The sequence below is a fragment of the Tribolium castaneum genome, chromosome 8, assembly GCF_031307605.1.
Source record: "Tribolium castaneum strain GA2 chromosome 8, icTriCast1.1, whole genome shotgun sequence".
In the NCBI taxonomy this organism is placed as follows: domain Eukaryota; kingdom Metazoa; phylum Arthropoda; class Insecta; order Coleoptera; family Tenebrionidae; genus Tribolium; species Tribolium castaneum.
This window is the reverse complement of record NC_087401.1, coordinates 14,330,836-14,353,016: the sequence shown is the minus strand read 5'-3', so window position 1 is coordinate 14,353,016 and position 22,181 is coordinate 14,330,836. Positions and strand designations below refer to the sequence as shown.

Below are 22,181 nucleotides of genomic sequence, written 5' to 3'. Positions count from 1 at the left end.
ATTGTCATCTTACGTAATAAAATGATCGTTTTAATTGAAGACCACCCACTTGTAATATTCATAAATAAATAATAAACGCAAAGAAATGCGTTGGTAGCACAACTCTATAATTACTCCTAAAATAAAATTACCTATAATCAACATAAATGTCTCAGTTGATTACAAAACACAATACGAAGTGTTATCTAAACTTATTTGCACGTAACTCATAAAATTGTAAAACGAAAAAAGTGAAGCAAAAACGTTATCAGTGATACAATTAAATAATAATTACGCATACTCGGCATAATTATGTAGAACTGACGTCTCGCTGGCTCATTATAACAAGTCTGACGTCTTTTTCCGAGCAATAAATAATTAATTTTATATCAGATACCTACCGTGTTGAAGAGCGGCCATAGTAACAACTGCCTGTCATTTATCGATTGCAGCTAAGCCTTGGAACAAAACTTCTTGTAAGAATCCTTGCTGAAAAAACAAAATTTGTGTTATTTTATTAGTTAAATATTTGGTTTGCTTGTCCACTGAAAAACTAACGGGTTTGGGGTTATCGACACGCCATCAATAAAGTTGGAGGAAATTCACCCTTTCGTGTCCAAATTTAGTATTTATTTAAATAAATCACGGTTTATCGAAGTTTTTTCCTATTTCTGTGGGATTATTAATAAAACGCGTGTGTGCAATTTTATGAGGGACTTTAATTGAGGTAATAGAGAACTATTACGGGAGGTTTTACGACTGATGGAGTCTACTATTTACACGAACTTGGGATATTAAATTTTTTGCATAATGTTTTATTTATCAGAAAAACAATCGACCGTTAAATCTCAGGTTTAAACTAATTAATAATTAATTGTGTTTCATTTGGAATAAACATCACTATCATTTTTTAATCCCAGAATAAGGCCTAATAAAAATTTAATCTGGCAATAAATCTATCATTTTTTTATTAAAAACATAGTTGTTATCTCAGGTGTTATCTCGGTAACCAGACAATTTTTACTGGGATTTTTTTCACTGTGTTATTATTTGACAAAAATAATTACTTCCTAATTTGAGTATAACTTAAGACTCACCCTGCATTTGTTCTACTTTTTTCTTTTGCTTATTTTTAAATTATTTATTAAAAATACTTCACCTTTGATAATAACTAAGAGGATGGAACCAGGCGTATTTTGCCTAAACTTTACGAGATAAACAAACAGTTACTATATTATCAAGTGCGTTCAAAATTTTTCAAAAATTCTTTTAGTTTTTAAGTTAAGCTGTTTTTGTATTTTTTTGGTTAAAAACTATGCTCTAAAATGACTTGTAATTCTATAAAAAAAATTAATACATACGAATTTTACACTTTATGCGTGTAAATTAAGACTAACCCTGTATTTATTCCGCTCTTTTTTCCAAAATTTTGAAGTTGCTTATTTTACATTTATTTCACATTTGTTAATAATAATAATATTAATAATACATACAACAGTTAAAAATGTGATCATTTTTGCAGAATCAGTTTTTTCGAATTTCTTTTAGTTTTCGAGTTAAGCTATTTTTTTTAATGGCACTTAACTACGACCGTTTTTTTGGTTAAAAGGTATTATCTAACCAGAAATTCTATCCAACAATAATGTTTGTATACCACTGTTTTTTTAAGAATTAAAAAAAAATACGTTCCTATAGTTTTTTTTGAAAATTTTTCGAACTTGACCGAATAAGTTTTTTCAAAAAAATTGGAAAAACTTTCCTCTGCATTGTTTTAACAGCAATTAAAAAAAATGTTTTAACTTGATTTTATTTCTATTCCGTTATACAGGGTGAGCTATAAAAGTACATTTTTACTGTACTTCAAAAAAGAATAAATTCATGGCTTACTATTAAATACTTTGAATTTTTGTTATGATTTTAGCCCCTCTTTAATTTTTTAAAAACATGTTTCGATAACAACAATAATTTATCAATACCGTGTCTACTAAGTAAGCATTTGCTCATTAGCAGTGACCGTTAGCAGTCAGTTTAATTAGTTTGGTATTTAATTCCAATAAAATGATAATTATTCTAATAAATTATTAACATATCTGTAATTTTAAAAATAGTTTTTCCAGTAATTGCCATAAACAAGTTTCGTTTCTTTAGGAATAAATTGACAGACTTTTTGTGCAAATCGTTGTTAGATCTTGTAGTATTTGTGCGCTTGATGGACGTTTAGCGGATTAGTGAAAAGACAAGACTGGATAAATCCCTCCAATCTGTGAACAAGGAAAGCACGTTCGCCAACAATTGTTAAAATCAATTGCTCTGTTTTGCTCCCAGAGCACTAGCATTTCCTGCTAACAAATGGTTTACACAGAAATTTAACAATTTGATCATCGTTTCGAGGGAGGACGTTGCAAACAGGTTTCTTGCCTCAGGGTCTTGTTTAGAACTTGGCGTTTAGTTGAATGTACTTACACACTTCAAAGAGATGTTAGTTAGCTACTACTGATAGCGATCTAGATGTGGTAAACAAGTTCTAGCACAACGTGCGAAAACTATAACTCACAAAAAGTTGGATGCTTTGGAATAAGTTTCAGTTTTCTCTAAAAATTAACCATTTTGAATTTTTCAAAATTAGGAAATTTTTCGAAAATTGACCAAAAATGGTGTTCCATTTGTATTTTCCGATTGCTTAAGCATGTTTGTGGTAAAAAAAATTACAAAAACGATAAAAATAGGTGAAAAATAACGATTTGATTGTAATTTTTGGTTTAGTTTTTTATTCAGTTTAGTTTGGCTTTGAACCAAAAACTCAAAATAATTCCAAAACACGCCAAAAACTCACAAATATTGATTGATATGTTGCCAGCTTCGTCAAAAATAAGGCAAAAACAGTAAATTTGAGTCAAACTACGTTCTTCCAGACTTTTTTTTTAAGAAAATTGCTATAACTGGATAAAAAAATCATAAAATAAAATTGGAATTGACGTTGTAGAAGCTAGTTTTACCCAATTTAGTTCATTTTGAAGCTAAAAACTCAAAATCTTGTCAAAAAACACTAAAAACTAAGCTTGATTTGTGCGAAGTTTCGTTAAAAATAAACTAAAAACTCAAAATTTTGGCGAAAATGATGTTTTTGACGTTTTTTTCAAAAAAAAAAAATACAAAAACCGGCCAAAGAATCACGAAATAAAATGAATTGATGTTGTAGTAGCTAGTTTTACCCAATTTAGTTCATTTTGGAGCTAAAAACTCAAAATTTTCTCAAAATACACTCAAAATTATGCTTGATTCCTGCGAAGTTTCGTCAAAAATAAGCTGAAAACTCAAAATTTTAGCGAAAATGATGTTTTTGACATTTTTTTCAAAAGAAATTACTAAAACCGGCAAAGAATCACTAAATAAAATTGGAGTTGATGTTGTAGTAGCTAGTTTTACCCAATTTAGTTTATTTTGGCGCTAAAAACTCAAAATCTTGTCAAAAAACACTAAAAATTAAGCTTGATTTATGCGAAGTTTCGTCAAAAATAAGCTGAAAACTCAAAATTTTGGCGAAAATGATGTTTTTGACATTTTTTTCAAAAAAAATTACTAAAAACGGCAAAGAATCACTAAATAAAATTGGAGTTGATGTTGTAGTAGCTAGTTTTACCCAATTTAGTTCATTTTGGAGCTAAAAACTCAAAATCTTGTCAAAAAACACTAAAAATTAAGCTTGATTTATGCGAAGTTTCGTCAAAAATAAGCTGAAAACTCAAAATTTTGGCGAAAATGATGTTTTTGACATTTTTTTCAAAAAAAATTACTAAAAACGGCAAAGAATCACTAAATAAAATTGGAATTGATGTTGTAGTAGCTAGTTTTACCCAATTTAGTTCATTTTGGAGCTAAAAACTCAAAATCTTGTCAAAAAACACTAAAAATTAAGCTTGATTTGTGCGAAGTTTCGTCAAAAATACGCTAAAAACCCAAAATTTTGGCGAAAATGATGTTTTTGACATTTTTTCGATAAAGATACTAAAACCGGCGAAAGAATCACTAAATAAAATTGGAATTGATGTTATAGTAGCTAGTTTTACCCAATTTAGTTCATTTTGGAGCTAAAAACTCAAAATTTTTTCAAAATATACTCAAAATTAAGCTTGACTTCTGCGAAGTTTCGTCAAAAATAAGGTGAAAACTCAAAATTTTGACGAAAATTATGTTTTTGACATTTTTTTCAAAAAAAATTACTAAAACCGGCGAAAGAATCACTAAATAAAATTGGAATTGATGTTTTAGTAGCTAGTTTTACCCAATGTAGTTCATTTTGGAGCTAAAAACTCAAAATTTTCTCAAAATACACTAAAAATTAAGCTTGATTTATGCGAAGTTTCGTCAAAAATAAGCTGAAAACTCAAAATTTTGGCGAAAATGATGTTTTTGACATTTTTTTAAAAAAAAAATTACTAAAACCGGCAAAGAATCACTAAATAAAATTGGAGTTGATGTTGTAGTAGCTAGTTTTACCCAATTTAGTTCATTTTGGAGCTAAAAACTCAAAATCTTCTCAAAATACACTCAAAATTAAGCTTGATTTCTGCGAAGTTTCGTCAAAAATAAGCTGAAAACCCAAAATTTTGTCGAAAATGTGTTTTTTGACTTTTTTTCAAAAGAAATTGCTAAAACCGGCGAAAGAATCACTAAATAAAATTGGAGTTGATGTAGTAGCTAGTTTTACCCAATTTAGTTCATTTTGGAGCTCAAAACTCAAAATCTTCTCAAAATACACTCAAAATTAAGCTTGATTTGTGCGAAGTTTCGTCAAAAATAAGCTAAAAACTCAAAATTGTGGCGAAAATGATGTTTTTGACGTTTTTTTTAAAAAAAAAAATACAAAAACTGGCGAAAAACTCACTAAATAAAATTGGAATTGATGTTGTAGTAGCTAGTTTTACCCAATGTAGTTCATTTTGGAGCTAAAAACTCAAAATCTTCTCAAAATACACTCAAAATTAAGCTTGATATGTCAGAAATTTCGTCAAAAATAAGCCAAAAAAAAATTTTTTTGTCGAAAATTTTTTGATTACTAAAACTGGCGAAAATCATGACACAACTGTTGTAAAATCGCATTCCTGCCTTTTCTAATTTACTTTGTAAAAAGTCAAAACCATTCAATTTTCTACAACCGGCGTGTTTATGGAAGCACCCAAGTTGAAGAAAACAGGTCACAGTCTTAAAAGTCAATAGTAGCAATAAATTGTGGTTTCCATATGGCAAACGACAGATAACTGCAACTTTTAATCATTTGCTTTCTGAATAAAATAATAAAATAGTGTTCAATTACGTAGAAAATAAACCCAATGTCTCGTATCCTCATTGTAGTGTCGCGACGTTCCTCACTGGAGGCATAATAAATTAGGTCTCGAGTAATTATGTTATCCCGTTGCAAATTAGTCGAGCTCTTATCCTTAAGAGTAGGAGGAACAGGTCCAATTATGATCCATCCATCCATCGTTCAATTTAAACGCATTTCACGTATAACCATCCGAACAAATTAAAGTAAATTGCCAACACACATGTTTGTCGTCGTTTTTTCGGTGCGCTGATCGATCGAGCACATAAATTCCGACAATCACGTGATTCCAAGCACCCCTTCATGTTTACCAACCCTTATCGGCTAATTTCAAGGTTGGCCGTGATTATGTTTGCATGGGTTTGTTTTTAATTACATACAACTCCGATGACCATGCGATTAATTTTTTGGGAACTCCACCCATTGTCACCCATTTGGAGGAGGAGGAGGGAGTCGAAAGGTCGAAATAGTGGAAAGAATGTAAATGCACACCTAAGGCAACGACACCTTGAATGCCTTGCAAGGTCGCCTCCTCCAAATCACTTTTCAGACACAAACTGCTCAAATACAGGCCGATTCAAAAGTGTCGCACATTTTTTTTCATTTTTAATTTCTTTGTCTGTATCATATTTTCCGAGACAAATTTGAAATTTGAATGAGCTGTAATTTTGCACACTTACGTAATCTACGTAACGATGCAATATTATTTACTTAATCACCCCCTAAGGTGTTCAGTGGGATGTTAAAGTTTTAGATTAGGTTATATATTTATCATATATTTATTATATATTTATATGATATATATAAAAAAATTATTTTTTTTTATTTGAAAGAATCCTTGCTTGTAAGCAAAAATATTCTTCTCTTTATTTTCAGTGCATTTTTAAATAAAAACTTTTTACTAAAAAAACATTTTTATATTTAAGTTTTTTATACTTAATTTAAAAAATTAGCGAAATTTATTTGTAACGAAACGTAATAAAAATGATAAGTTCTTAATAGATATATTTCTATAAGTGAGTGAACAGTGTACTTTTTACACGCATACTGTGACGTCATAATGTCGAAAATACCGTGTATATTGGTATAAGATGCCGTATAAACAAAAAAAATCCCCTTTTTATCTAACCTAAAACTTTTAACACCCCCTTAGAGAGTAATTAACTATGTAGAATTGCATTGGCACGTAGATTACGTAAGTATGCAAAATTTCAATACATTCGGACAACAGGAACTCTTTCAAATGTGACTGAAAATATCAAAAGTGTCGCACATTTTTTTATTTTTAGTTTCACTTTCTTTGTCTGTATCATATTTTCCGAGACAAATTTGAGATTATTCCTGTTGTCCGAATGAACTGTAATTTTGCACACTTACGTAATCTACGTAACATGCAATATTATTTAGTTAGTCACCCCCTAAGGGGATTAAATGGGATGTTAAAGTTTTAGATTACGTTAAAACGCAATTTTTTTTTCATTTATATAATATATAAAAAATATTTTTTTTAATTTTTTTTTCATTTATATAATATTTATATAATATATAAAAAATATTTTTTTTAATTTTTTTTATTTTTAAGAATCCTTACTTGTAAGCAAAAATATTCTTCTCTGATAGAAAAATTTTATTTTCAGTGCATTTTTAAATAAAAACTTTTTGCTAAAAAAATTTTTTTATATATTTTTTTATTTTTTACTTAATTAAAAAAATTAGTGACATTTATTTGCAACGAAACGAAATAAAAATGATAAGTTCTTGATAGGTATATTTCTATAAGTGAGTGAACAGTGCGCTTTTTACACATATACCGTGACGTCATAATGGCTAAAATACCGTATATATTGGTATAAGATGCGGTATAAACTAATCAAAGATCCCCTTTTAACCTAACCTAAAACTTTAACACCCCATTTAACCCCATCAGGGTGTAATTAACTACATAGAATTACGATGTCACGTAGTTTACGTAAGTATGCAAAATTTCAATACATTCGGACATTAGGAACCCGTTCAAATGTGACTGAAAATATGAAACAGGCCTAAAAAAAATTATGCCCTCAGATAAAAAACCAAAAGTGATTATCAAATTTCACGAAAATAATTTTTAACTTTGGTGCCCTCTAACATTTTTCGTTCCACCCTGTATATGAGACCTATGGGGAAATAATTTGCAATTAGACAAATGCGTCGAGCTTGTTGGTAGAACTCCCAGTTGCAATTCCTTCCTAGTGAAACGGTTTGGTTTCGCATTATCATGATGAAGTTTTCAAGGGAATTTCAAGTTTAATTAAAATTATTCGAAAGTTTCAAACGAGATCTTCATTCTCTTGCAATGTTATTATTAGCTCGGCGTTTTAAAAATGTAAATGAAAAGCAAACGAGGCGCGATGCTTAACATTCGTTGCTAAATGTTTTCCAAGTTTTAAATTCAGATTAGGACAATAGATTTTTCAGGAGTTATTCTAAACAGTAGATCCGCAACGTTATTCAATAACATTTTACGGTTTGCCTTCAGACAATGACAGGAAAGATAAAGCTTTTTTCACGATAGGTCATAGGTAACCGAGTTTAAAAGAAAAGTTAATACGTATTTTAAGTTGAAATTAATTAAAAAATTCAATCAAATTTGGTCGTCCTTTAAAATTAATTTTAATTACCTCAAATCGCTCCAATTACACAACTCGTGTTTGAAATAGGGTAATTTCGGTCTGCTATAATTATTTCCTTTTCATATAAATTATCTTAATTGCTTTCAAAATTAAACGTGTTTTTATAAAAGTAATGACAAGCAAAATTCGCTGCTTGCAAATTATACATTTGTACAAATAAAAAATCAGCTTCCACTGGGGATTTTGTAGAGATGATTTAGTTACTGAAACTTGTAACTGCCTCGGTTCCGGAGTTTGTGTCCGCTTAGCCATAAAAGTAACAAAGTAAGTGGCTTGAAACAGATTCGAAAAAATTGATTAAAGACTATATCCATTAAGCACACTTGATGCCAAAACACAATATCAATACATTTTTCTTCTCTACATAAATCTGTCTTCAATCTTCTTAAACAAATAACACGTCAAAAGGCTTTTATCCGGCGCCGTTCTCAGATTTTAGTCAGTGGAAGTCGATAATGTAGTTTTGGCAAAATGACAATATTGAAAAGTTAACTCGAGTTTGTTTTTTTTGTTAAAAAATTCAGTTACTGATTTTAAAATATCGTAAACAGAGTATTAGAACACGAGATACAGCTTATATATTTATAATAATCAGAAATAATTCTTTTCTGACTGAAGAACGAGCTACAACAATCGAAAAAGCGCAAATAACGTAATAATATTCTAACTATAAATAAAATAACATCCATTTTGATCGACTTTCCAACAAACTTAGTTTTCACCTTACAAACGTACAGTCACGATCAAAAAGAATGACACCCCTGGAATTGTTGAAATTTATAACTTTTGCTATCCTACATAGTTGGTAGGGGTGTCATTCTTTTTTATCGTGACTGTACTTTGACACTAAAAAACCTGAACACCATTTTGACCAAATCTAGTAAAATTTCTTCGTGTTTTTAATCAAATTTAGGAAATAACTGAATTTTCAAGTTCACAAAAGTGCTAAAACAGCAACAATATATAATATATACTGTATAAAATATAATATATAATATATAATATATAATATATAATATATAATATATAATATATAATATATAATATATAATATATAATATATAATATATAACTTATAATAATAATATATAATATACGGCGTGCTCAAAAACTGGCGCACCAACTCAATGGTGTGTGGTAGAGAACTGGTTACATATAAAGGTAAAAATAAATAAAAATAGTAAAAAAATAAATTATTTTTGAAACGGTTTCCTAGGAAATAATTCCCAGTGTTGGCACATCTACACATTGTGATTTTTTGGATGAATTTTAAATTTTTTACATTAAAAAGCTGCTAAAATCTGATAGTAAATTTAAAAATAATTATTCATCGATTTGTTACGGAACGATTACCTGGTATGAAACATAAAAACATAAAAAAATAATGAAAACTAAAGAAGTTAACACAATAAGTTTGTAGCTCCAGATTTTTTAAAATATAACTTTAGGAATTTTTTCAACATTTTTCCCGTAATCTGCACTTGCTTCTCAATAACGTACCACTGAGTTGGTGCGCCAGTTTTTGAGCACCCTGTATAATATATAATATATAATATATAATATATAATATATAATATATAATATATAATATATAATATATAATATATAATATATAATATATAATATATAATATATAATATATAATATATAATATATAATATATAATATATAATTTTACAATACATAGTTTTAGTGAGACATAAGAAAAACCCTTAATTAATTTGAATGAATTAATTATTAAAAGTTAAAACGGATTTATGCGCAAATAAACACTTTTCTCTTAAACAAGTATGAATTTAATTTTGATTAATTAAATGGTGCTCCTGCATATAAAGTGTCTTTTAACCGTCACTTAAGTATTTAAAATATGTACTGGAGCTGGAATATAAAATTGGTTATTTCATTTGGTTTACAAAATATGAAATATTTATAGATTTATGTCTACATAAAACATGAAATTTATATTACAGGTAGGTATCGATTTCTGCGGGTTGTTTGTGCATTGGATCTTATTTTATGACAATAGACAAATTGATTTTAACTCAACATATTTAAATATAGGAATTTTGAAAATTTTTCCATAAAATTCCAATTAGCCTAATGAAGGTGAACTTTATTATGGACCACTGAACGATTTTAAATCGTCTTGTCACAAATAGAATATAATCGTTTTATAATGACAAGATTTCGGAAAGAAAACTTTACACTTTGTAACTGAAGCAGGATTTATAAACAACATCTGTAAAACGCATGTCGTCAACGAAACATGTTTTTAAACGACCAATTAACTCCAACATTTATCTTTTCTGATGGGATTCTGCTAATGGATTCTGGCCATTTAGCCGAATTTTTTCCCAGTGAAAGTTTCGGAAAATTTTCGAAAAAAAAAATCGATCGAGGGTGCGCTGGTGAAAACAATCAGGCACCCTGATGCGAAAAATTAATAAACAATTACGCATCGTTCCGTGAAAATCGTGCCCTCTTCACAATCGATAAACTAACCTGTAAGCTTCAGTAAACAAGCAGACGCTTTTCCGGCGGAAAATTTCTTTTTTTCCTCGTATACTTACTTGTCGTCGGTGCAATCGACGTAAAAAATGAACGCATTACCAAATGCTCGAAACGAAAGAAAATTAACCGAAAAGTTTTTATTTTGACCGACTGCACGAAGCCTCGGATCAAACACAACTGACTGGTTGATTGTTGCACGACGCGATCTAGCCAGCGGATCCAAGGCGCTTCGTCGTTGTCATGACGACGCACACTAGATCTTGCACGATTTTGGAATTGTTTTGACGATTCGAACAGCTGTAATCAGCGAAATTGATTGTTTTTGCCTGTTATCGGTTTTCGATTTCCGGATGGACGACAAACGTGACGAAATTTCTGTTTTTCAGCCGAAATGAAAGAATTCAAAACTCATTTTGGCGAGTGGGGGGGTCGACGCTTGTTTGCAAGAATGTCAGGAATTTGTATTATATGAATTTTATGACATCTTGAGAATTTTTGCACTGAGTTAGTTATTGTGCAAAACTTGACCGATGAAAAAATTGTACAGAGTGTTCAGAAATGTTTCAACTAGAGGTGCGATAGATCTACAGGATAACACACCTGTGTGGGTCACCCTGTATGAAGTTTTCGCAAAAAAAGGTGTTGTCTTAAATGCCTGTTTAGACTCGAAAATGCCACTTTTTGAGAAATTTGCTAAAATAATGAATTATCTGACTACAAATGTAGATAATAGGAAAGCTAATTCAAAGGAAAACTTGACCCAATTTTTGTCTTTACTGAAATTTCACAAAAAATAAGGCAATTTTTATCCAGTTTTGTCAATTTTTGAACTCTGTTTTTAGCTCCAAAAATGTTTAAGCTTTCAAAAAAGGTTCAAATAACACTATTTTTGACCAAAGTCAGTAATTTTTTTGTAATTTTTGACAAAAAGTTACTGAATATGAATATATATTTTGCTTTATTTGTATTGAATTTAAAAAAAAAAGTTGTGTTTTTGGGCAAAAAACTTTCCAAAATTATTTCATTTTCCGTTCTAGTTGTTTTTCAAACTCTTGTGAAAACTGCAATTTTAGCTTAAAAATATTAAGCGCCCTCCGAAAAAGGCCCAAATTTGGTGATTTTTGTGTTTTCATTTCAGAAATGAGCTTAAATGCTCGAAAAATGCAAAAAATTATTTATTTTTGGATTTTAATTTTGTATGATTTTTTGGTTAATTTGTAGCAAAAAAAACTACTACTGAGTGCGGTCCGAAAAAGTACTAAAAAATAATGCAACGATTTTTTAACTGATTTTTGAAAAAATTTGTAAAACATCTAAGGGGCAAAACTTTGGCTTATTTTGAATGAAATTTCTTAAAATAATCGCGTTTTTGGTAAAACTATGTGTTAAAATGGTAGGAAAAAGATAAATAAATTATGGAATTAAATTTAGGCATTCGAAAAAGTTAAAAATAACTTTTTATCGACTACTTAAGACAATCATACAAAAAAATGAAAAAAAAGTTAACTTTAACCAAACAATAACAATTTAACAATATATTTTGTTTTGAGATAGAAAGTTGAATGAATAGATAACTTTTAACACTATGGCTTTAGTACGCATGTTTGTATCGACAATTTCTGAATATTTGATTAGTTATTGATTAAAAGACGTCTGGTCATTAGTCCGGACTTGTGGATAATAACCTCAAGAAAATAGATGTAGCTGTTACGAGTGTTATGTTTTTATTTAAGCTTTAGTTTTAAACTCAAATAACTAGCTAACAGCATATTTTCCATGTTAATTTTAGTAAACTTTTTCTACCTATTTGAGTAAAAAAAATATACTTGAATAATAGAACTTTGTACTCGTATATTTGTCTATTAAAAATTGATTTACCACATTTTCTTAGAATTGTAATACATTGTAACTTACAGTATAATAACAGGAAATATTTATATCTCTAGCACAAATCCGGAACCAAGAAAGCAATTATCGCGTGATTCACGAAATACAACAAATCAAAAATGTCCAACTGATTTCTGCGATAGTGGGAAAGTTCGATAACTTTTTTGTTAATGGAAATGTGTCAATGAACCTTTGTTATAATAAAATGACTGAGTTAAATAATAACAACACACTCTTACTTATTGAAAGATGACATTTTTCTCTTTATGTGACTTTTTGTTTTTAGTTGGGACAAAAACTATATCATTTTTTCATGTTCAGAACTAATTTAACATTTTTTTAGCCAGAAACACAATTATTTCAGTAAATCTTGTCAAAAATAAATCCAAAATTATCCAAATCGAGTCCAAAATTATGTTATGTTGCCTTTTTCAAATGTTGCAGCACTTTATCACGTTCCAAACAATCACTAAATTTGATCTAAAATGACATTTTTTTGAAACTCGTTTTAACAAATTTTTGGCCAAAATCGCAATTATTTTGTGAAATTTTGTGATGATAAGAAAGCCGTTGAACACTTGAATAGGATCAAAAATAATATATATTTTGGCACTTTTTTAAGTTTTAACAAGTTTTGAACCAAAAAATAATTAAATAAGGCAAAACTAGACAAAAAAATACAGTGAAACCTCCTTTAACGGACATTTTTGTGAGAACCTAACAAAACCTATATTCAAATTTCCACCTCCCATTAGTGGACACTTCTTCACAACGGACAATTCAAGGTTCCTCATCGGTGTCCGTTGTTGAGAGGTTTTACTGTAATTAGATTACATTTTTTATATTAGTTTGATACATTTTTAGCCAAAAATGCGAGACTTTTTGAAAAATAAACAAAAATATCGTTGAATTAGATTGAAAATAATGTTACTCTTTCATTAAAAAAGGTTTAACACATTTTTGAGACTGAAAGAGAATTTTATAGAAAGAATAAACTGCCGAAAAAACTACTAAACTATATCACACAAACAATTACTAAATAGGATATAAAAATGTCATTTGTTTTATAGGTTTTTAGCTAAAGAGACAATTATTTTGCGAACTCATCTCAAAAGTAAAAGCCAAAAAAAATTTTATTAATTCTGCTTTTTTCGAGCTTTATAGCACTTTTTCGATTTTAAGATACAGTTTTTTCGTGATATTTTGCTACATTGATCTAAATAATTATTAAATTATTATCTTGCAAGTGTTCAGCCAAATATGCAATTATTTTGAAAAATTGCATTAAAAATGTAAATAGAAAAATTATATAACTGGATAGAGATTGCTAATATTTATGCATTGTTTTAAGTTTTATTAGTGTTTTTTGCCAGAAATGTAATTTTTTAGCGTCAAAAAATCGTCTATTTTAGTCAAAATATTGTATTATTTCTTTTTTTTGAGCTTTAAAGCACTTTTTCTTCGTCAGACAGTTTTCCAAACAAATTTTTTTACCTAATTATGCATTATTGTGCCACCAAATGGTGGCGATTACGTGAAAATAATCGAATTTTGACTTTCTCCCATATTTTCCAGAATTATTACCCAACTCCCCCATTATTCACTAATAAGCTTTAATCTATTCCAAAATTTTATAAGGGTACTGAACACACTATAAAAGCAGTTTTTCGCCAAAGCTAGCCCAGTCTAGTCAAACATGAAATTCGTAATAGGTATCCTCCTAATAATAATCTCAGTAAGTGAAAATAATATGAAATAGTTTGAGTGTTTCTTGAGTGTTTGGTCCAGGTTTATGGCCAGGAAGAAAGCGCAACTTTTCTTCCCCAGAAAGCGGACTTGGAACCGAATGCCATCCCCACCCCGAAATTGATCCCCACCACCAACTGGCTGAAACCAATCACGGACACTGTTGCCAATTTCGTCGCTTTGGCCAAACACCCGAATTACGGTGGAGTTCAGTTTTTCAATCCTCAGAATTTATGGGAAATGCTGCACGAGAAAGGTGTTAGTTATTTGACAGGACCTCATGGCGCTGTGTTCGGAACCGCCCAGAACGGCCCTCTGGACTATCCTTTCGCTTATAGAAAAAAGACGGAGTGATTTTTATCGAGCGACATTGCGCGTTATTTATGGTAATGACTGGACGTATAAAAAGATCTATATTATTATGTTACCGGTGCATATTATTTAACCAGGTCAATCAGACCATTGAATTTATAATTTTAACTTTTACTTTATTAGAGACCTATTTACTGTTTTTATCTTTTTACCTAAATAAATGCTTTTCCACGAACGTGTATCATCTTGAAAAAACTTGTTTTTCGGCTAGAGGTATGCATTATTTATTTAAATCGGTGTAATCGCTACTAATTGGGGAAATAACGTCATTATTTATAACAACAAGGCGACACAACAGAATGAACCAGCGACCTTTTTGATAATATGATCTCATAAACTTACATGTGCGTAAATATTATTAACTTGACTCAAAAACTTGGCAGATATTTTTTGCTTTTTTCTTGTTTACACACTACGGAAAATCGAATTTTGTGGTAAAACATGTAAAAATACCTAATTAAATTTTTAGCTTTCTTGCAAGGTAAGTAAGAACTTACGTACTTCACATTCCAATCTAAATGACCGTAATTTAGTACAAACAACTAGCTACTTAACTTATTTCTTATGTTTTGTCTGTTTGTTTTTAAGACCTCTTTTAATTAGTTAAGTTATAATAAAAAACAAAAAATTACATTTTAAAATTACTATATTTTTTATTAAATCTAAAATATGATTTTTTTACTTTAATTTTTTCAACTTCTAATACAGGGTGATTCAAAAGTGACGGACGAACTTTCGTATGGTGACAAAAAACGATCAGTTAAGCACAAAAATGAACTCAGGTTATCTTAAACACCATTATCTGTTGTAAAACTCTATGGTGTACAAATAAAACGTTGCTACAGTAATTTGTTTTTCTTATCAACTGTAGCGATTTTTGGTCTTTTGTTTCCTAAGATGTCGAATTTGCAAGGTTTTTAATTGTTTTATACATCGTAAGGCATTAATTGTTAATTTTTTTAACAGATATACATATGTTTAAAGTTCCAAGAGCTGTTGTTGTATACTTAAAAATTTAACTTTAAAGAGCTATATCTCGTGAAAAAAGGCTCAAACAATTTTTTGTCATTGGAACTTTTAATTCAGTTTGATGTCTTTTATCAGTACCCAAGAGATTGGCCGGTGCTTTTGAATCACCCTGTATAGCTAGCTAGAGCTTTGAAATTTTGTTTCCGATTTAAATTATTTTCAAAATTGCCATTTTTTATTTTTTTATTTTCAAAATACAAACTATTTGATAACGAATATAGTAAAAGTATACTTTTAATAGAATCACCCTGTACAAGTTTTCAAAATATTAAATTCAAAAATTAAATATTAATATTAAAAAAAATAAAATAACAAAACAATCACCAATAATTTAACTAATTTACAAATTCGACAATTAATTAAAAAATATAACGTCGATACTTTTGAATAATCCTGTAGGCATAACCTTCCAACATAAGTTTTGAATATCTTGCCTGAAACAATTAGGTAAAATATTCGTATATTTTTTTGCAGGAATGTATTTTCCGTACTTGTATGTTTACATTGCTGTGAATAATTTGCATAATGTCTGAGACTTTAATCCAGTGTTTTAACTCATCAAGTTTTCTGCTTTTAAAAGACTCTGCAGTGAATTGTGTTATGAATATGTATGTTGTGTACCTATCGCTTCATCTGTTTACAAACAAATACACTTACATACAATACACATAAACAAATGGATACCGGGTGTTTTAGTTTGATATTCGCTCTTATTTTTTTATAAACAAAGTGTATTAAATCATATAATACCTAATCAATTTTATTCTGTGATGAAATTTTTTTAATTTGCACCCTGTATATTTTATTTTGAAAATCAATTTCAAATTTCAAATATGTATAACACATCTATTTTAGGACAGTGTAATAATAATAATAATATATATATATAACAATATTATTATATATTATATATATATATATAATATAATTATATAATTGTTATTATTATAATAATAATTATAATGAATAAAAATTGTAAGATCTGATTAGTTTAAAAAAAATATAGTTACCTATGGAAACAATTTCTTTTATATTAAAATGTCAAAAAAGTTAGACATAATTTTAATTTAAGGGGTATCAGGTTTTTTTCAAATTCCATCATAAAAGTTAATAGTTTTTTAACGTGAGCAAAAAAATTTTTTTTCTTGTTTGTTTACTGTTATTTTGTCATATTGTGATATTTAAAACTAGAAGTAAATTATATATTGTTAAAAAAATATATAGGGTTATTCAGATATGCAGGTCGTGTCGTATATACAGGATAAGTCTATTAAAAGTATGTTTTTACTATATTACAAAAATAATAATCGCATAGAATATTGCATTGTTAGTTTTTAAGGTATAGTGAAAAATACCTTTAGCAGACTCACTTTGTATATGTAGTATATATATATATATATATATATATATATATATATATATATATATTTATATTTAGTGTTTTTTTTAGCTGAGTTTAGCAAAAACCTCGCCAACGTACTAAATCTTGTGTTGAAAAATGCTAAAATCCCCAAAAATTTTGACGTGACCTGACCTGACCTGACCAAACACCTAGTTTTATAATTTCTCAAAATTATTTGCAAAATATCGGCATTTTAGCGTACGCGGAATTTATTGACGTAAATATTGTTTCGTTCGATTGGAAAAGATATATCAGTGTATTGTTGAATATTGTAAAATAATACACAAATGAAACATTGATATTGCTTTTATTAATTTCCATTTTCCGCGCTATTATGATACATATTCACAAAATTGTACCAGCCAGGCAGTCAAAACAGCCATCACATTTCGGCAAGATAATTTATTTTTTTACAGTAATTTTACAATGTACATTTTTTTACAATTAATTTAGCCAATGTTCGATCATTTCATTCTATACAATTTTTTTATAAAACAAAGGGTAAAGGAGGGATATATCGCAGCGCAGCGTTTATGTAACTGCTACTTTCTTCCAAGTCTTTGATGAGATCATTGATTCGTTTAACAATTGAAGGATTAGTTGTGTCTCTTCTTTGAACCACCTTTGAAAGGACGGCACGAAGTTGATCAGAGGATGTTCCTGTGGAGATTTCCGCAAGCTCAGTCAAGATTTTCTGAGAGTAACCCTGAAAAGAAATTCGTGTAGGCAAGCATCTATACACTGGTGGAGTTCAGTGTGTTCAAGTTCCAACAATCGATTGATCTAAATTAAAATACTACGTAAATAAAATGGAAGTTGTATAATTTTGTTAACTATACTAAGAATTGTTATCAAGGATAATCGAATAATACAAGTAATAATGCTAATGTCCTGTAATCACGCAAGATGTTTTATTTTTAGGCGGGTTGTAAGTTTGATCGCCAAACTTTGAAGACACACAAAATTTTGGGAAAAATTAAAAAAATAAAATAATGGTAAAAATTAACAGAGTTATGGAGTAAAATTATTGGATAATCAGTTTATACTTACGCTGTATTTGTTTAGACCTAGTTTTTTGGACTCTTTGTTCAAAAGGTCATAAAGTGATAAAAGCGAGACATAGGCTCTAGTTGGTGGTTTTTTCTTTTGTCTCAGAAGTAAAACTCTAAAATCTGAATCGTCGTACAAGTTCGTAAAATCTTGTACTTGTCGATCACGATCTTCAACTTCGGTTACGTCTTCAATAGTGTTAGCCAGTCTTAATAAATCACCTAATCTTTTACCTACAACTAGATCGATTTCTTGAGGTACGTCGTCGCCAAGACTTCTTCCTTCTTCCTCCACTGGAAACTTGTATCTAATAAAAAAAATATAGATAAAAAGATAATTTATAGTAAGGAAATAAAAAAAAACAATTTTGGCAAAGTTAAGTTTCTTTGAAAATACACAATTCATTTTATATTAAATGTATTTTATTACAAAAAAGTTTTTGAAAGAGGATAATTATTTAAATTGAAGTAGTTCATTGCATTCTAAAATTTACATTAATATGCCTTTTGGGCGCTAACATAAAATACTGACGTACTACAACTGTTGAATATTTTTTGAAGAATTTTTTTCTAGTTTCTAGTAGTTTGGAAAATGGAAATCGGTTAACATTACTTTTTTATCTCAATAACTTTTGCTGTCCCGTCCGTTATCGCAAACATAAAATGTTGTTACACAAAACCACTGTCTAGTTTTAATATTTTCAAAGTCTTTAGCATTTAAAACCTGTCTGAATCAATTTTTTAGAGCTATTTTCACACACAAGATTTTTTGTCCCGTCCGTCATACGTAAACTAAAAGTAAATTAATCAGAACTTGTTGCACAAAAGTTTAAACTATTACTTCAAAAAATGTTCAACAATAAAAATGTGAGGTGTTTTTCGTGTCCCGTCCGTCATCAATTTCTTTTTCCTGTCGTATTTCACATTTTAAAAATGTGGCTCCAATTGTAGGTTGCAAACAATTTGTCTGGTACTAAGTTCTCATAAAGAAAAAATAACTTCTACTGCTACTGTTCGAAAAAAAAAATTTGTGCAAAATGTCCCGTCCGTTAAAATGGAATGGCTGTTTAGTGTTTTTTCATTGGGACTGCCTGTATATAAATATTACAATAATTCATAACGAGTATAAATGTGTTTAAAAAAAAATTCTTTTATTAAAACATTAGTTAGACGCAGTGCTAAAAATCCTCACCTGTCAAAGTAGTTGTACCAGAGCATGTTTTTGTGAAAAAATTTCAAATATATTTCAAAAACTAAGCAAAATTGATCATTAAAAGGTTAGATCAAAATCGTTAGTTTTAAAACCTGCATCCAAAAATGTAAAAAAATACGACTTAACAGCCATTCCTCGAAAAATCAAAATTTCAAAATAATTTTGGCAAAGTTAAGGTTTCTTGAAAATACACGATTTATTTTATATTCAATGTATTTTATTACAAAAAAGTTTTTGAAAGTGAATAATTATTTAAATTGAAGTAGTTCATTGGATTCCAAAATTTACATTACTATGCCTTTTGGGCGCTAACATAAAATACTGACGTACTACAACTGTTGAATATTTTTTGAAGATTTTTTTTCTAGTTTCTGGTAGTTTGGAAAATGGCAATCGGTAAACATTACTTTTTTTATCTTAATAACCTTTGCTGTCCCGTCCGTTATCGCAAACATAAAATGTTGTTACACAAAACCACTGTCTAGTTTTAATATTTTCAAAGTCTTTAGCATTTAAAATCTGTCTGAATCAATTTTTTAGAGCTATTTTCACACACAAGATTTTTTGTCCCGTCCGTCATACGTAAACTAAAAGTAAATTAATGCACAAAACTCTCAACAAAAACTTGAACTATTACTTCAAAAAATGTTCAACAATAAAAATGTGAGGTGTTTTTTGTGTCTCGTCCGTCATCAGTTTCTTTTCCCTGCTCGTATTTCACATTTTAAAAATGTGGCTCCAATTGTAGGTTGCAAACAATTTGCCTGGTACTAAGTTCCCATAAAGAAAAAATCACTTCTACTGCTACTGTTCGAAAAAAAAAATTGTGCAAAATGTCCCGTCCGTTAAAATGGAATGGCTGTTTAGTGTTTTTTTCATTGGGACTGCCTGTATATAAATATTACAATAACTCATAACGAGTATAAATGTGTTTAAAAAAAAATTCTTTTATTAAAACATTAGTTAGACGCAGTGCTAAAAATCCTAACCTGTCAAAGTAGTTGTACCAGAGCATGTTTTTGTGAAAAAATTTCAAATATATTTCAAAAGCTAAGCAAAATTGATCATTAAAAGGTTAGATCAAAATCGTTAGTTTTAAAACCTGCATCCTAAAATGTAAAAAAATACGACTTAACAGCCATTCCTCGAAAAATCAAAATTTCAAAATAATTTTGGCAAAATTAAGTTTTCTTGAAAATACACGATTTATTTTATATTCAATGTATTTTATAACAAAAAAGTTTTTGAAAGTGGATAATTATTTAAATTGAAGTAGTTCATTGGATTCCAAAATTTACATTACTATGCCTTTTGGGCGCTAACATAAAGTACTGACGTACTACAACTGTTGAATATTTTTTGAAGATTTTTTTTCTAGTTTCTGGTAGTTTGGAAAATGGAAATCGGTGAACATTATTTTTTTATCTTAATAACCTTTGCTGTCCCGTCCGTTATCGCAAACATAAAATGTTGTTAAACAAAACCACTGTCTAGTTTTAATATTTTCAAAGTCTTTAGCACTTAAAACCTGTCTGAATCAATTTTTTAGAGCTATTTTTACACACAAGATTTTTTGTCCCGTCCGTCATACGTAAACTAAAAGTAAATTAATCAGAACTCGTTGCACAAAAGTTTAAACTATTACTTTAAAAAATGTGCAACAATAAAAATGTGAGGTGTTTTACGTGTCCCGTCCGTCATCAGTTTCTTTTTCCTGCTCGTATTTCACATTTTAAAAATGTGGCTCTAATTATAGGTTGCAAACAATTTGACTGGTACTAAGTTCCCATAAAGAAAAAATCACTTCTGCTGCTACTGTTCGAAAAAAAAATTTGTGCAAAATGTCCCGTCCGTTAAGATGGAATGGAACGAGTATGAATGTGTTTAAAAAAATAAAAAAATTTTGCAGAACTTTTATTCAAATGGGGTTTATTTTCTTTGTTCTAGAAGTTTTTCTAGAGATAAACAAAGATAAATGCCTGCTTTTTCCAGTAAAAGTGTTAGGGATATCAGTTAGAGGCAGTGCTAAAAATCCTCACCTGTCAAAGTAGTTGTACCCGGTGGGGTACTTGAGCCTTTCCACATACTCCTCATAGGAGAACCCTTTGGCAAAGTACGCTTCCGGACCTAGTGGCGCTTCCGGAGCGTAAATTCCGGGCTTGTGAGGTCTTGTAGGTCGCATTGTCGTTGTGGTAGTGGTGGAGGAACCACTTGTAGGTTTGAGATCAAATTTCATAAGTTCGGTAACGTGTGCAATGATCTGCATACTCGCAGGGATAAACGAGTCCAATAACATGGGCTTATTTTCAACCTTTGGCGGTCCTCCCAGACATGTCTGGAGGGTTTTGCGTAAATTTAGTGTTAGTTCGTTCGGTACTTACGTGCCTGAGCGTAGAACAACACCAAGAAAATGTGGTACATTTTAGTGTGCAGACACTCAGAAGCATACTGTCTTGTTTAACATTCATCGACCAAGGCACTCTAATTGTGGTTTATACAGGACAGCTGGAAATAACTGTTCTTTGGCTGGGACTTGCTTGAGTCAAGTGTTTGGAAGCGGTACTTGAGTTTTTCTTGTTACGGAGATGTGTACGAGTTGGAACTTATTGGAAATGTGGCACAGTAACCCACTGGGTTTAGTAATCAGAGTATTGGCGTATTTTTGGAACATGCTGTAGAGGGATTCGAAATTATGATCAAGACGAGTTTTCGAAGTTGTATTTTTATTCAAACGAGTTGCTTGGATTGGAATTTCAGCTCTAAACTGTTTTGATCTACAGACTGATGGAATCACATTAACCTTGATGTGTTAATGAACTTTTTAGTATGTGCCGTTTTTTTACTTGAGGATATTTACATATTTTTTTATTTGATTGTTTAGACAGGCGACAAAATTCTTTGGATGTTATTCACTTCCAAAAATGCAGGGACAATATCGGGACTATTTTGATTTTCCGATTTTTTTTTTCAAAAAATAAATCACAGAAGTACTAAATTT

The 22,181-nt window shown here is 29.5% G+C and overlaps 3 protein-coding genes across 8 annotated transcripts in view; 1 reads left to right on the top strand and 2 right to left on the bottom strand.

Annotated features, from left to right (window-relative positions):
- LOC661026 (calcium/calmodulin-dependent protein kinase kinase 2) overlaps positions 1–10,699 on the bottom strand; it is a 42,929-nt gene extending 32,230 nt beyond the window's left edge. For both annotated transcript variants that reach the window (XM_064358518.1, XM_064358519.1), the window contains exons 1-2: positions 10,545–10,699; positions 381–468 (exon numbers count right to left, since the gene is read on the bottom strand). In XM_064358518.1, the coding sequence (XP_064214588.1) occupies positions 381–399 (19 nt within the window). In that variant the 5' untranslated portion in view covers positions 400–468; positions 10,545–10,699. The remainder of the gene's footprint in view (positions 1–380; positions 469–10,544) is intronic.
- The window catches only part of LOC103313388 (hypothetical protein), a 75,844-nt gene extending 61,179 nt beyond the window's left edge, over positions 1–14,665 (top strand). The window contains exons 1-2 of one of the 4 annotated variants that reach the window (XM_008196491.3): positions 13,982–14,107; positions 14,161–14,665. In XM_008196491.3, coding sequence (XP_008194713.1) covers positions 14,069–14,107; positions 14,161–14,472 — 351 coding nt within the window. In that variant the 5' untranslated portion in view covers positions 13,982–14,068 and the 3' untranslated portion in view covers positions 14,473–14,665. Of the gene's footprint in view, positions 1–13,981; positions 14,108–14,148 lie in introns of those variants that run through there. The other 3 variants (XR_010335231.1, XR_010335230.1, XM_064358522.1) reach the window with 3 other exon arrangements.
- Positions 14,666–17,211: 2,546 nt separating this feature from the next.
- On the bottom strand, positions 17,212–21,721 carry ImpE3 (Ecdysone-inducible gene E3). Of its 2 annotated transcripts, none has more exons than XM_008196492.3 (4): positions 21,565–21,721; positions 21,223–21,518; positions 17,972–18,278; positions 17,212–17,627 (listed from the first exon to the last, which is right to left on the bottom strand). In XM_008196492.3, exons 1-4 carry the CDS (start codon positions 21,649–21,651, stop codon positions 17,409–17,411), a joined length of 909 nt encoding a protein of 302 aa, XP_008194714.1. In that variant the 5' UTR covers positions 21,652–21,721; the 3' UTR covers positions 17,212–17,408. The 2 variants fall into 2 exon arrangements, with proteins under 2 accessions (XP_008194714.1, XP_967178.1); XM_962085.4 differs by having other exon boundaries at positions 21,569–21,715.
- Between the last annotated feature and the right edge of the window lie 460 nt (positions 21,722–22,181).